This window comes from Carlito syrichta, unplaced genomic scaffold (genome assembly GCF_000164805.1).
Source record: "Carlito syrichta isolate Samal-C Ts95f unplaced genomic scaffold, Tarsius_syrichta-2.0.1 Scaffold313881, whole genome shotgun sequence".
NCBI classification, from domain to species: Eukaryota; Metazoa; Chordata; class Mammalia; order Primates; family Tarsiidae; genus Carlito; species Carlito syrichta.
Window position 1 is genome coordinate 547,113 of NW_007257977.1, and position 13,314 is coordinate 560,426.

General features: G+C 40.0%; 1 protein-coding gene across 2 annotated transcripts in view; it reads left to right on the forward strand.

Moving 5' to 3' along the window:
* Positions 1 to 13,314, forward strand: part of ASAH2 (N-acylsphingosine amidohydrolase 2) — a 65,626-nt gene that overhangs the window by 3,197 nt on the left and 49,115 nt on the right. For both annotated transcript variants that reach the window (XM_021718848.1, XM_021718849.1), the window contains exons 2-6: positions 391 to 587; positions 2,004 to 2,153; positions 8,669 to 8,845; positions 10,744 to 10,871; positions 12,025 to 12,102. In XM_021718848.1, the coding sequence (XP_021574523.1) occupies positions 391 to 587; positions 2,004 to 2,153; positions 8,669 to 8,845; positions 10,744 to 10,871; positions 12,025 to 12,102 (730 nt within the window). The remainder of the gene's footprint in view (positions 1 to 390; positions 588 to 2,003; positions 2,154 to 8,668; positions 8,846 to 10,743; positions 10,872 to 12,024; positions 12,103 to 13,314) is intronic.

The window sequence follows — 13,314 nt, forward strand, 5'->3', positions numbered from 1 at the left end:
GAGTGAGAGGTCTGGATGGAGAGACTGGAGAAAACCAATCTCCAGAGGCTGAATTTAGTAGGTGGTGAGCCAGAAACCTGGTGCCTGTTTAGTTTGGCTGGAACAGAAGAGTGAAGGGGGTGAGTTTGACAAGAAACGGCTGGTGATGAGGAGCTGAAGGGCATTGACGGAGGCCTTGATCATTATTCTGAAACAGCTCTCATCTAAGAAAAAGAAATCTTAGGACTATGATTTCACACATGTTCCCAAGATGTTTCCCACTGTATCTATGTGTAAGACAATATATGAAGGGTTTTCCTTAGAAACTGGAACCTATGTACTATAGTCTAATTGATGTGAATGAATAAGTGGGCTGAGATGTTGTTTCTCAAATTTCTTATTCTGTCTTAGATTCAGGAGGCCATGGTTTTTCAACCACCCAAAGCCCTCTGGCCACTGAGGGCTCCACAGCCACTCAGGGCCTCAATGGCACCCAGACTTCTCCAGTGACTCATACCACGGAGCCGCCATTGTTTCAGAACTTCAGTGGCTACCATATTGGCGTTGGGCGAGCTGACTGCACAGGACAAGTATCAGATATCAATTTGGTAAGTAAATGATGGGCTCCTTGAGGAGACTAAAATAAGTAATTGTACTATTTTTTATCCTGTGTTCCTTCTTGATTATTACATCATCTTCTTCTAGCTTTTTTATTTGCTTTGCTGCTGTCTAGCACTGTGAGTGTCATACTAGAAGGAAGAGGGAAACTTTGGTTCAATCACAACTCCTTGTAAAGTCAATTGGCAGGGATGGCAAACTTGAATTCTACAGGGGTGGGCAGGTACCATAAATGACTGAGTCAGGCCAGGGTAAGGTGATAAATGTAGAGTGAATCTGCAGTTTGAGGGGAAAGTAGGACATGGTGGGGCTATGGTTTAAAAAAAAGTACAAAGAATGAATATGGTGGTAGGTGATTGTTACCACATAAGAATGTCCTATCTTGCAGTTTTTTAAGAGCAGCCAAAAAATCTCCAGATTGAAGATTTGAAGACTTCAATCTCTCACGTGAACTATGTAGGCAACTTTAAATCTGGAAACCTAGTATGGACCAACACTGTGGAAATCAAATGAAATAAAAATAATTCTATATGTTAGGTGTGGCCTACTGATGGCTAACATGCAATTTCTTGGCTATGATGGCAGAAATATCCATTTATGTCAATTCTTCCCAAGGAAAGCAGAGCATGAAGTTGTCTGATGGGATTTGTTCCTTCATATCAAATAATCTTTAGATTATAGGACTTATCTCTGGCTGCCCGTTCTGAAAAGTGACCCTGGAATGGGAAACCAAAGCGAACATTCCCAGGAGGGGTAAAACAAGCATAGAGAGGGCATGCTGAAGACCCAGTTGTTGTTTTGAAGGGTGGGTTTTATGACATGGTGAAAGAAGTGGCTTGGGATAGGTGTATGTGATTTGACTTGGCTTAGGGAGTGGTACTATGGTAAAAGCCAGGATGAGGTAACCTCAGCATAGTTTACTTAATTACAAAGATACAAGTTTCTTCAGAAAACAAAATCACATGCCCAGTAACCAACATGAGACAGTCTTCCATCTCCAGAGTGTTCCTGGGCAATGTGTGGTGAAAGTAGGGGAAATATTTTCTCCTATAGTACCTTAGATAGGCAGGATAGTTTTTGCTTCAAAATACTAAAAGGCCCAGAAAGGTCTTATAGTATGGAATTTTAGAGTCACACCAGCTCCCTCCTTGTGAATAGCTTCTGATCGATAGTTTGTCTTTGCATTTTTATGCACAGAAGAACAAAGCCTATTTTATGACTTTGGCGTTCTTTCTTTCTTTTTTTTTTTTAATTCTGGGAAACACGTATATTATCTCACTCAGAGTCTGCGTCATGTGGATTTTTTTTTTCTTTGTCTTTCCCAAGTAATCTATTACTATATATTTGTGCCCGGTTTCTGGTAGCAGAGGGTGAGACAGTGGCTCTGATTCTCGCTTTCTCTTTAGATGGGCTATAGTAAAACTGGCCAGAATGCACGGGGTGTCCTCACAAGGCTATATAGTCGTGCTTTCATCTTGGCGGAACCTGATGGGTCCAATCGAACTGTATTCGTCAGCATCGACATAGGCATGGTATCCCAAAGACTCAGGCTGGAGGTAAGTGATTGAAGGGAGAAAGAAGTGACATGGTTTAAAGAAGGGTCCGTGGGTGAATGTGACAGGAACGAAGACATTTCTCACCCAGTGAGTTTCTACAACCTCCACTTATAAACTCTTGATCATCTAGCAGACAGTCTTACAAGAAGAATGATCCTCATTATTCCAACCTAAGTTATCTTGGTCAAAACTTGTCTTCAATTTTGCTGATGGTTCATCGTCATTATTAATGCTAATGTTTCTTTTAAAGCTTATAATGTTCCAGGTGACCTACACATATATTTTTTCATTTAATCCTCCTCATTAGAACTTGAAGAGGGCCAGTTAATCACTAACCCCTCCCCCAAGTCACCACACAATTGAGAATAGATATAAGAATCGGATGAGAATGACAATGCAACACTGAAATGATTTTGATCATGAACTTGAAATTGCAGAAGCTGGAGGATAGGTGCAGGGGGCTTCATTATATAATATTATTCTGATTATTTTTGTATGGGTTTGAAAATTTCTATAACAAAAATTTAAAAAGAACATATCACCTCTCTTAAGGGTATTGTAAAATATGGTATAGAAAAAATTTGTATGAGTTTTCCCAAATTTAGATTCTTGTTACCCACCTGTGGAGACAGCTGACCTTAGCAGAAAGGTGCATGGAAAGTCCTGGAAAGTCCTGGACTGCCTGAGGCCTATAGCAGGCAGAGAAAGAGAAAGAAAAGTCTGGATGAATGAAGGGAGGGAGTAGGGGAAAGGAGGAGGAGATTGAGAAAAAGAGAGAGAGAGAGAGAGAGAGAGAGAGAGAGAGAGAGAGACTTCCAGTTCTATCTCTCAGCCAGTTTCTAAGCCCTGATCTGGTTATATTTTATCATTGGATCAGTTCACAAAGAGATTATGTGCTCTGTTATGTCTACTCAAATATTTGCAAATGTAAGAAAGAGGAGAAGCTGGAACATTGACCAGAACAATGACCATAAATGTCGATCATGCAGTGTCAAGTTCTATCAGCCTCACCTGTTAAACACTTTGCTTCTGCTGCACGAAGAGGCCAGTGAGAGGGGTGTTGGGATGGCCTACAGGCATCACTCCAACATCTTTCCCTCTTGGGGAGGGGAGTGGAAGCCTCTCCCATCTGCAGAAGCATGAGGAGCAGGCATTTACGTGTTTTCTACACTCCTACAATTACGACAAAATGGTGAGGTGGTTTCGTTGTTATCTCCATTTTATAAGTGGATAAGGAAAGTGAGTCTTAGAGAAGGCAAGTAATTTTCCAAAATTCACGGTTAGCAAACGATAGAGCTGAATTCTGAAGTATACTTAAGCCCAGAGCCCACATTCTTAAAAGTGACATCATTCTATTCTCTTAGAGGGGAAAAATGCATTGACTACCTGCTTTTTAAAAAATGTTTTCTTTCTTTTGAGTCAGAGTCTCACTCTATTGCCCGGGTTGGAGTGCAGTGGCATGCTCGCAGCTACCACAGCCTTGATCGGCTGGGCTCAGGTGATCCTTCCACTCAACCTTCCAAGTAGCTGGAACTACAGGCATGCATCTGGCTACTTTTTCAGTTTATTTTAGAGATGACATCTCGCCAAGTTGCCCAGGCTAGTCTCCAACCCCTGGGCTCAAGCAATCCTCTTGCCTCTGCCTCTCAAAGTGCTGGGATTACAGGTGTGAGCCACCACACCCAGCTGACTGCTTTTTGTAAGGTTCTTTGCTAGTCACTTTAGGGCATACACAGCGAAGTGATTCATAATCCACATCCCTCATGAGGTTATTATCTAGTTGGTGGATAGAAGGAAGGACAAAAACAGAAATACACAAATAGCTATAATTCACTGGAGGAAGGTATGGTGGTATATTAATTGTCTATTATCCCAAAATGTGGTGGCTTAAAACAATAAACATTTGTTATTGTGCATGGTCAGTGGATCAGGAATTCAGAACTGGCTTGGCTAGGTGGCTCTGGCTTAGGTTCTCTTGCAATCAAGATGATGGTAAAGAATGCAGCCATCTGAAGGCTTGACTCAGGCTGGAAGATCCACTTCCAAGATGGTTGACTCATTCAGCTGTTGTCAGGAGGGAGACCTCAGTTTCTAGTGCTTCTTATCCTCAAGCCACAGCAGCGGGACTCCCTTAGAGTGAGTGATCCAAGAGAATGAGCAAGGAAGAAGCCACAGCACCTTTTATGACCCAGGTTCAGAAGTTACACATCATGACTTTCATTCGTTCTATTCGCGAAGCAAATCACTAAGTCCAGTCTACACTCAAGGGTGGAAAATTAAGCCTTGCGTCTTGAAGAGAGAATTTGTGAACTTGTAGTCTTTTAAGACCATCCTAAGGGGATTCAGGGAATGTGAATTAGGAATACGTTTTCATAGAGGAAGTGACACTTGAGTGACTAGAATTTAAATGATCAAAATGGGGAGGGAGAGATATCAGGGGAAAGGGACAGCATGAACACAGAGAGGCACAAAGGAGAAATGTAGACTATTTTTTGAGGGAAGAGAGGACATTTATTAGGACATATAGAGGTGTGCAGTTGGAGATGTACCTAGGAGGTATGTTTGTTATAATTGTGGAGGGCCTGGGACACCAGGTTATTTTTAATTCTGTGGGTGATATGGAGTCAGAAAACTTTTGAGCGGCAGAGTAATGGGAGCACCATTTTGTTTTAGGATGGTTAATCAGAAAACGATGTTTGATATGGACTAGAATAGAGCAGAACTAGAGGTAAGGACACAAATGAGCGGATTCTTTAAACTGATAGTGAGACGACTGGGAGGATCCAGTTAGAAAAACAGTAAGCATACTAGGTATTTCTTTTTCTTTTTCTTTTCTTTTTTTTTTTTGAGTTGGAGTCTCACTCTGTCGCCCAGACTGGAGTGCAGTGGCCGCTCCCGGCCACCGCAGCCTTGACCTGCTGGGCTCCAGTGATCCTTCCACCTCAGCCTTCTGAGTAGCTGGAATTACAGGCACGCGCTACCACGCCCGGCTGATTTTTTGATTTATTGTAGAGATGAAGTCTCGCTGCTCAGGCAATTCACTCACCTCAGCCTCCCAAAGACGCGGGATTACAGGCTGAGCCACTGAGCCCGGCATACTAGGTATTTCAGTGAGTACTTTGCACAGGGGAGTTTTTACAAGGTGTTGGAAGAGTGAAAAAACAAGAAAGGAAAGTTAGGGTTGCCGGAAGGATCTTAAACCAATGTGATGGCAGTGAGGTTACACTGGTGGTAAGAAATGAATTTAAATGCTAATGAAACTTGGGGAGGAATAGACATCAAAGCTAACACTTAACATAATACTCATGCTGAGCCAGGCACTGTTCTGAGTGCCTTATATATACTAACTTTTTGAATCCTCCAAACGGTTCTTTGAGGGAGATGCTATTATGATGTCATTTGACAGAGTGGGAAACCAAGTTACAGAGGACTAAGTAACTTTATCCAAGGTTGTACAGATAGGATCTGTTAGAGGTGGGATTCAAACGTAGGCATCTTAGAACCTAAGTCCATACTCATGACCACTGTACTATACTGCTTTTCTGAGAAATCAGTGATGAGGTTCTTATGAGGAAATGGCAGCCTCATTTAGCAGAAATAGAAGTGTCAAAAGGTAGATTTGGGAGTGGAGGGGAGAGGGCAGAGAGGTTTCGGGTGTTGCTATCAAGTCAATAGTGGGCACCATTTAACCATCTCTTCCTATTTTTACTTCCCCATGCAATCCAAAACCCGGTGGGAAGGCCTTTAAATGAACTCAGTTTTTCCAAGTTAACTCAAGGGAAGGTGTGAAAAATAAATGTAGCTAAATAAGTGTCATCAAGCTTATTTATAATATCTGGTTTTATGTAGGTTCTAAGTCTCAGCTTTAAGATTGATGACATTTCCAGCAAAGAATGAAGATTAGAAAAGATATCTGTGCACTGAGGTAGGACAGGAAAACAATGATTTTCTAACTCTTTCTATGTCATGCTCCCAAGAGTGTTAGCAACAGGAAATGAAATGGAAACTGAAGACAAAGAAATGAGCTATAGATGTTAATGTAACTGTTTTGTTCTGGGCTAAAATGCCCCTCCTTTCATGACGTGGGAAACATGCTATTTATAATGGCTATTTGCTGGCATTGTTATTATATGATTGGGTTTTACTTTTCTTATTGTTTTTTTTTCCCTACAGAAGTCCCATGTGTCTGGCTTTATATCAGAGATTGTGTTTTATAAAAAGATGTCTGTGTGCTGTTTGTAGTCTTTTTTGTTTTAAAATTCAAAACTCATAATCTGTTTTTAAGAGCTTAACTCTTGAATAGACATGAAAAACACGTTTACTTCTAAAATCCTATGTTACAGTTCTTTAGGAATAAAATGGGATGAAGTTCAGGGGGATTTAAAATTGACTTGCATTTCTTTTTCTCCACTACCTGCCTATCTTCTTTGAAGAATTTTAAGAACATCAGCTTTTGACTTTAGTTCAGCTTTTATGGTGCCCCTTCACTGATCATTTTCCGTTCTCTTTAGAGACATCTCTCCTTCATGAATGTAGTAGTTACTGTGGGGAAGAATATGTAAGATAAAGAGTTGGGGCTGGAAGTAGGATCAAGCAGAAGGGATACAGAAGGATGCTAGTGTGGTGATGTGGATGTTTCCTTTCCATATTCACTTTGTATCACAGGGTTGCTTATGTAAACATGGCAACCTAACAACCAGTCTTTGGGGCATGGATAGGTTAGTGTGGCAAGACAATTTGCAAAATATTCTTCCTGCTTCATTGACCTCATGAATGGAATGAGGGTGGTGTAGCTCTTCACCTAAAATAGAAAAGGTTGAATGGTTATCTTTATGTATGTTAAGTACATAGCATATAAGCGGCTATTCTCCTATGCACCAGTGGTGTGCTGGAACTGGCTTGTACCAACCAGCTCACAAAAGCAGATTGTAAAATAATCAGGACCATTGGGAACTGGTTGTTAAGCTTTTGGAAGCTTGAAATTGATGACAGAGGGAGTATTTACACCACAGAAATTGGCAAACAATAAACATGAGAGCTTTGTAGTTTATTTTTCAGGAAGACAGTTGATCAGACTGTCTATGCCATACTTAAGGTAAACATTGCTAATGGTTGTTCTGGGTTTAACACTTTTGCTGGATCATTTTTGAATACTCTTTCACAAAGAAGCCATAAAATTACCAAACTTCATATTGCAGTTGATAAAAGTTTTATCAGCAACAGGTTCTCAACAGCATCAGTACTCAGTGCTGTTTTCTTAATGTATGTGTGCCTCACAAAGACACTAGTTATGCATTCAGATGTTCATTGAATGATTAATTCAGTGAGCACTTATTTACTGAGTCTTTTCATATTATTTATCTGTTGCTGTATAACAAACCATTTAGAAACTGAGTGGCTTAAAACAACAATAATCATGTACTGTTGCTCAGGGTTTACTGGGGTCAGGAATCCCAGAATGACTGGGTTGGGTGATTCTGACTTATGTTGGATCAGAAGCCATACATCATAACTTCTGTGTCATGATGAGGCTCTCAGATGTTGGCTAGTGCTGCAGTTGTTTGAAAGCTTGATTGAGCCTGAAGAATCTACTTCTGAGGTTGCTCACCCACATGGCTGTGAGTTAGTGATGGCAAGATGATTTCTCTCAAGATTACTGGGGTGTCCTTACATCATAGTGAATGGCTTCTCCTAGACCAATAAGTGTAAAAGTCTGTTTCAGGGAATATTGAATTCTTCCTTTTGGTAAGTGAGGCAGTAAAGTAGCTAAGAGGGCTTGGCATTGTCTGTTCAATGTGCCTAGGATGATTTCCCCCCAGAGATTGCATGACCAGCTTGCTTTCTTCATTTAAGCTTCTGCTTTAAGACAACTCCTCTTCAAAAAGAGCTTTTCTCACTAACATCCACCGCTTTCTTTTTCCTTATGCAATGATATTTTTCTTCATAGCATGTATTGCTATATGGTATAGTATTACATATTTATTTGCTTGTTTATTGTGTTTCTCCTTCACTAGAATACAAAGATCTTCAAGGTAAGAACTTCATATCCTCTTGTGCTTAAAACAGTGTCTGGATATTAATATTATTTGTTGAGTGGAGAACAAATAAAGTATTGGTTCTATAGTTTGGGAACTTGGATCTGGAGTCTGACCTTGCTACGTATTTGATCGATGGGAAAATTATTTAACTTCTGTGCACTTCAATGATCTCTGCTAAAAATGGGGTTAACCATGCCTGGGAAGCTCTTGTGGTTGTTACCAAAATTTTAAAATGACATAATATATATAACATACCTAGCATTGTGCCTGCACCTAGCAAGAATCTATAAAACGTTAGCTATTGCTCTTTGTTGTTGTTACTGTGATGACATATTCATACATAGAGTGAAGGGCCATTTGAAAGGGATGTCACTGGTATGGATCAGTGATTGAACTCATCACAGTCTTTTCACACGTTGAGCTCCTATGGTATGCTTCATTTTAGTTCCATCTTTTTGTCTTGTTTTTTTTTTGAAGGTCCTGAACAGACTGCAGAGTAAATACGGATCCCTGTACAGAAGAGACAATGTCATACTGAGTGGCATTCACACACACTCAGGTCCAGCAGGATATTTCCAGTACACAGTGTTTGTCATTGCCAGTGAAGGATTTAGCAATCGAACTTTTGAGTACATGGTCACTGGTGTCGTGAAGGTAGGCAAAGTGCCCCAGGGACAGCTGTTCTTACCACTGCTCGCAAGTGTTGTAGGAGTGATTTGGCATGCTGTGAAGCATCCCTATGAGATTTGAGTCTGAGCACAGTCTTGGCAAGTTGCCTTTCTCTCTCCTCCATGACTCCCTTTTAGCTTTTGGTCCTGAGCTATCGGCTGTTAGGCCTGAGGCACTGATTAACTGGAAGAGGTGGGTTCTATGGCAGTAAGCCCCATGTAGTCATCTAAAAAGACAGAACATATTTGGGCTTGTGGTTTCTTATAAATTATAAGATCTACATGGTCTGTCCTCTGCATAAAGTCACACAAAAAGAAACCCATCAAAGAGCCAAAAGTAATTAGAGATAATCTTAATTATTTTGTATTTCCTAAAGAGCAAAGAGGATTCAGTTCATAAAGACGCACTGTCATTTCTCAAGTCCTCTTAGGGCAGCTGCAGACCTCCATGGTGCTCCTAACAAAGACCCTCAAACTCCTCTCCCATTCCTGGTTCGGGTAGCTTGAATTCCTCTCTATCCCGTCTTTCAGCTTATTATTTTCTTGCATAGGATCCTTGCTAATGTTTTTTTCTTCATTCTGCTGCCTTCCAGGGTTTTTTTTTTTTTTTTCTCTCACAAAGTCAGTCTCAACATTCAAGATCCAGCTGGCAAAGGCAGACATCTCTTTACAACAATATTTTTCAAGCTGTGGCTTGCAATGTATTAATGGCTTATGACATCAATTTCATGGGTTGTGAGATGCACTAAATAAAAGACTTTCCAGGCATGGTGGTGCAAGCCTACAGTACCAGCTACTCAGGAGGCTGAGGCAGGAGGATCACTTGAGCCCAGGAGTTTAAGGCTACAGTGAATTGTATTCATGCCACTGCCCTCCAGCCTGAGTGACAGAGTAAGACCCTGTCTCAAAGAAAACAAACAAACAAAGCAACTCAAATACAATAAAATATATTGTAAGCTTGCAAGATATCACAGCGAATATCAGTAAAGGTATAGTTTGCTTTGTGAACTTTTATTTTAGGATGCAGATTTTTTAAAAACTTTAGTATACAGATGTTGATGTGTGTTAAGTTACACCGATACAGTAAGTCCCCTACACACGAACCTTTAAGTTGTAAATTTTCAAAGATGTGAATATGTGTTTGCATGTCTAATCATGTAAGTTCATTCACTATACTTTTCGAGGTACTGTACTGTAAGAGTAAAGATATTTTCTTTATTTTTTGTTTGTATGTTTTTTATGTATTATTTGTAGGAAAAAGTATTATAAACCTATTACAGTATAGTACTATATAGTCTATTGTATTAGTTGGATACCTATGCTAACTTTTTGGGACTCATGAACAAATTGGACTTATGAATGTGCTCTTGGAACAGAAATGTTTGCCTGTAGGGACTTACTATAAATGTATTTTTCATTATGGTTCTCAGTCAAAAAAGTTTGAAAACTCTGCCTTAGAAGGTGGTGGGATGGAGAGGGTAGGGAGATGGGAACATTTACATGTTAACAAATCTTGTCCTAGTTTTGTAGAAGCCGCATCTCTCATAGTGGTCATCTAAAATGGCAAATTGTGCCTGACTTAGCAGTCCTGAGAGACTAGGAGATGGGGCTCTTCGTGAGTTCAGACATTAATTAGTGCTGTGTTTCCGTCTGACATGATGTTTCCTCTTGCTCCAACATTGAAAGCCGTTTCTGTTTACTTCCAGAATGACAACAACCATATCTTTCTCCAGCTTTTATTCCATAGTGTGGACATTGGAGACAAAGGGAGTTGTCTTATGTTTCTATTGACTAAGGGCTTTTATGTTTATGCTGACTAAGTCATTACCCTCACCAGGATTTCTAAGCTTATAACTCTCTTCCCTCTTATTTTTTAACCTTCAGAGTATTGAGATTGCACACAGAAACATGAAACCAGGCAAAATCTTTATGAATAAAGGAAATGTGGATGGTGTGCAGATCAACCGAAGCCCTTATTCCTACCTTCAGAATCCACAGTCAGAGAGAGAAAGGTGAGGAGGAATTGTCAAAATGAAATTGTTGCCATTTACTTTAGGGAACAACAACAAAATCTGAGTACAGAGTTGTTACCTGAGTATGTGAGATTCTAAGAGAATATTAAAGCTAAAATGCCTTTAAAACATCTTTATAATCTAAGGCAAGCAGAAACAAAGAGTGAATGTAACAATGGACACCACTGTACACAATTTTTTTCCCCACTTTATTGACTACGGGAGCCAACATGGATGTTTGAAAGACTCCAGGCTTTGAAATCAGGAACAACTGTGGCTCATCTTAGTTTTATCGCTTCCTAGTTGTGTGAACTTTAGTGATTTACTTATCTTACTTTATTGGCACTCAGCTTTTTCATCTGCAAAATAGAGATAAAAATATACATAACACATACTTATTGAATTAATGAATAGCTCTTTTATTACGTGTTATCCAGAAGAAGTCATCTTAGTCCAGGACAGTGAGTCAAGACAGAGAAGATGAAAGAATAAAAAATGTGAATGAAGAGTAAGAAATAAAACCAACATAACTGAATGGAACAACTAAAAGAGATTATTATTTTGTCTTTTTCAAAAATCTTTTTTAAAATGATGGAGCAGGTTTGTGAATGAAGGGGAGTACTTTGTTGCGATGGCAGTGTAAAATAATAACTCAGTCTCAACTTGGCCCCTTGACATTTTACATTTGTCTGCATGTGTTTCAATAGCTTTCAAAGGAGTTGATTTTTAGAAAATATAATCTGATTTCTCTCGAAAGGACATAAAAGAACACTTAAGTTGCAGATCTGGGATGCTTTTGATTTTGCATGCTTCCTGTTCTTTTTCAGAGATTTCATTAACATTTGACGTGAGTAGAAATTTCAAAGCCAAATCTTTTTTTATAAGAAATGCATATATATTATATAATATTATGCATTATATAGAATATGTTTTTAGCTCCAGTTTGTTGAGCTAGTGCCCCAAACTTTGATCACAATTGCCAACCATTTTCTTGATTGAGGAGTGAGGTCCTGGATGCAGTTTGCAGGCCCACTGCTTCTCAGAGCATCTCACTTACTGAGAGGCAGCTCAGAGAACAGCTTCATCACACATGCAGGTCAGGGTGTTACATAGAACTGACTATGCTTTTTTTTTTCTTTTTTTTGCTGATTAGGTATTCTTCAAATATAGACAAGGAAATGTTAGTCTTGAAAATGGTAGATTTGAATGGAGACGACTTGGGCGTTATCAGGTACTTTATTTCCTTTTTGTTCCCTCCTCTTAATTCTCTCTGGGTACCATTTCTTAATCAAAGGGACAGGGGGAGAGACTAGAATAGTGTCAACAGGTACAGAGAATAAATTATGTGGTTAAGCGTACAAGCTCTGGAGTCAGACACAAATGAGGTCCAGCCTCAGGCAGGGTTCTCAGCCTCTCTGGGTTTAGTTTTTCACCTGTAAACAGTGTTAATAGAGGGATGGCACAAGTGAGGGATCTCAGAGAAGAGCTCAGCACAGTATCTGGCATACAATATAAAACCTTGGCCGGGTGTGGTAGCTCAAGCCTGTAATCCCAGCACTTTGGGTGGGGGATTGCCTAAGCTCATGGGTTTGAGACCAGCCTGGGCAACTTGGCGAGACCTCTTCTCTACAATAATAAAAAAAATTAGCTGGGCATTGTAGTGTGTGCCTGTAGTTCCGGCTACTTGGAAGGTTGAGGCAGAAGAATGCCTGAGCCCGGCAGTTCGATGCTGGGGTGGCTGTGAGAGTGCCACTGCATGCCTGGGTGATGGAGTGAAACACCAACTCAAAAAGCAAACAAACAAAAAAAACCTCATTAAACATTAGCACTTATTAGTTTATAAAGATCTCATATGTAGAACTTCTATGATGGTGGACAGTTGTCTTCTGTTACCTATTTTCTAAAAAGATTAAGTTCAAGGCAGGACAATGCCAGTTAGAGATAAAAGCAGAACTGAGAGGATCTAAAGGAAGTACATGAAGTAAAATGTTAGCTTAGCCCAGATTTTAGCACCATTATCTGGCAGTAACAGCATAGAATACACATGGACTTTGTTTTCTTGAAAAGAAGGCATTTGCATTCATATGTGGTTTTGGTTACTGCAATTGGATTGACTCAGAAATGGATTGGGTAGGTAACATATTGCCAGATGCTTCAACCTGTGGACTTAGAAATGATGCCAAAGTGCCCTAAGGAAGTATGTGATAGCACTTGGGTGCTGGAGTCAAATAGTTTGGGCTCATTCTGGGCTCTTGTCTTTGCTAGCTATGTGACTTGGCTAAGTTATGTTACAACACTGTCTCTCAGTTTTCTTATACCTAAGCATTTTTGAGCACATTGTGGAGGAAAAGTGAGTCCTTAAAATGTTGACAAGGATGGGATTGGCAGATGCCAGACACTACTAGGGGAGGGAGTACACTGAGTACCTGTTCCACTATCAGGG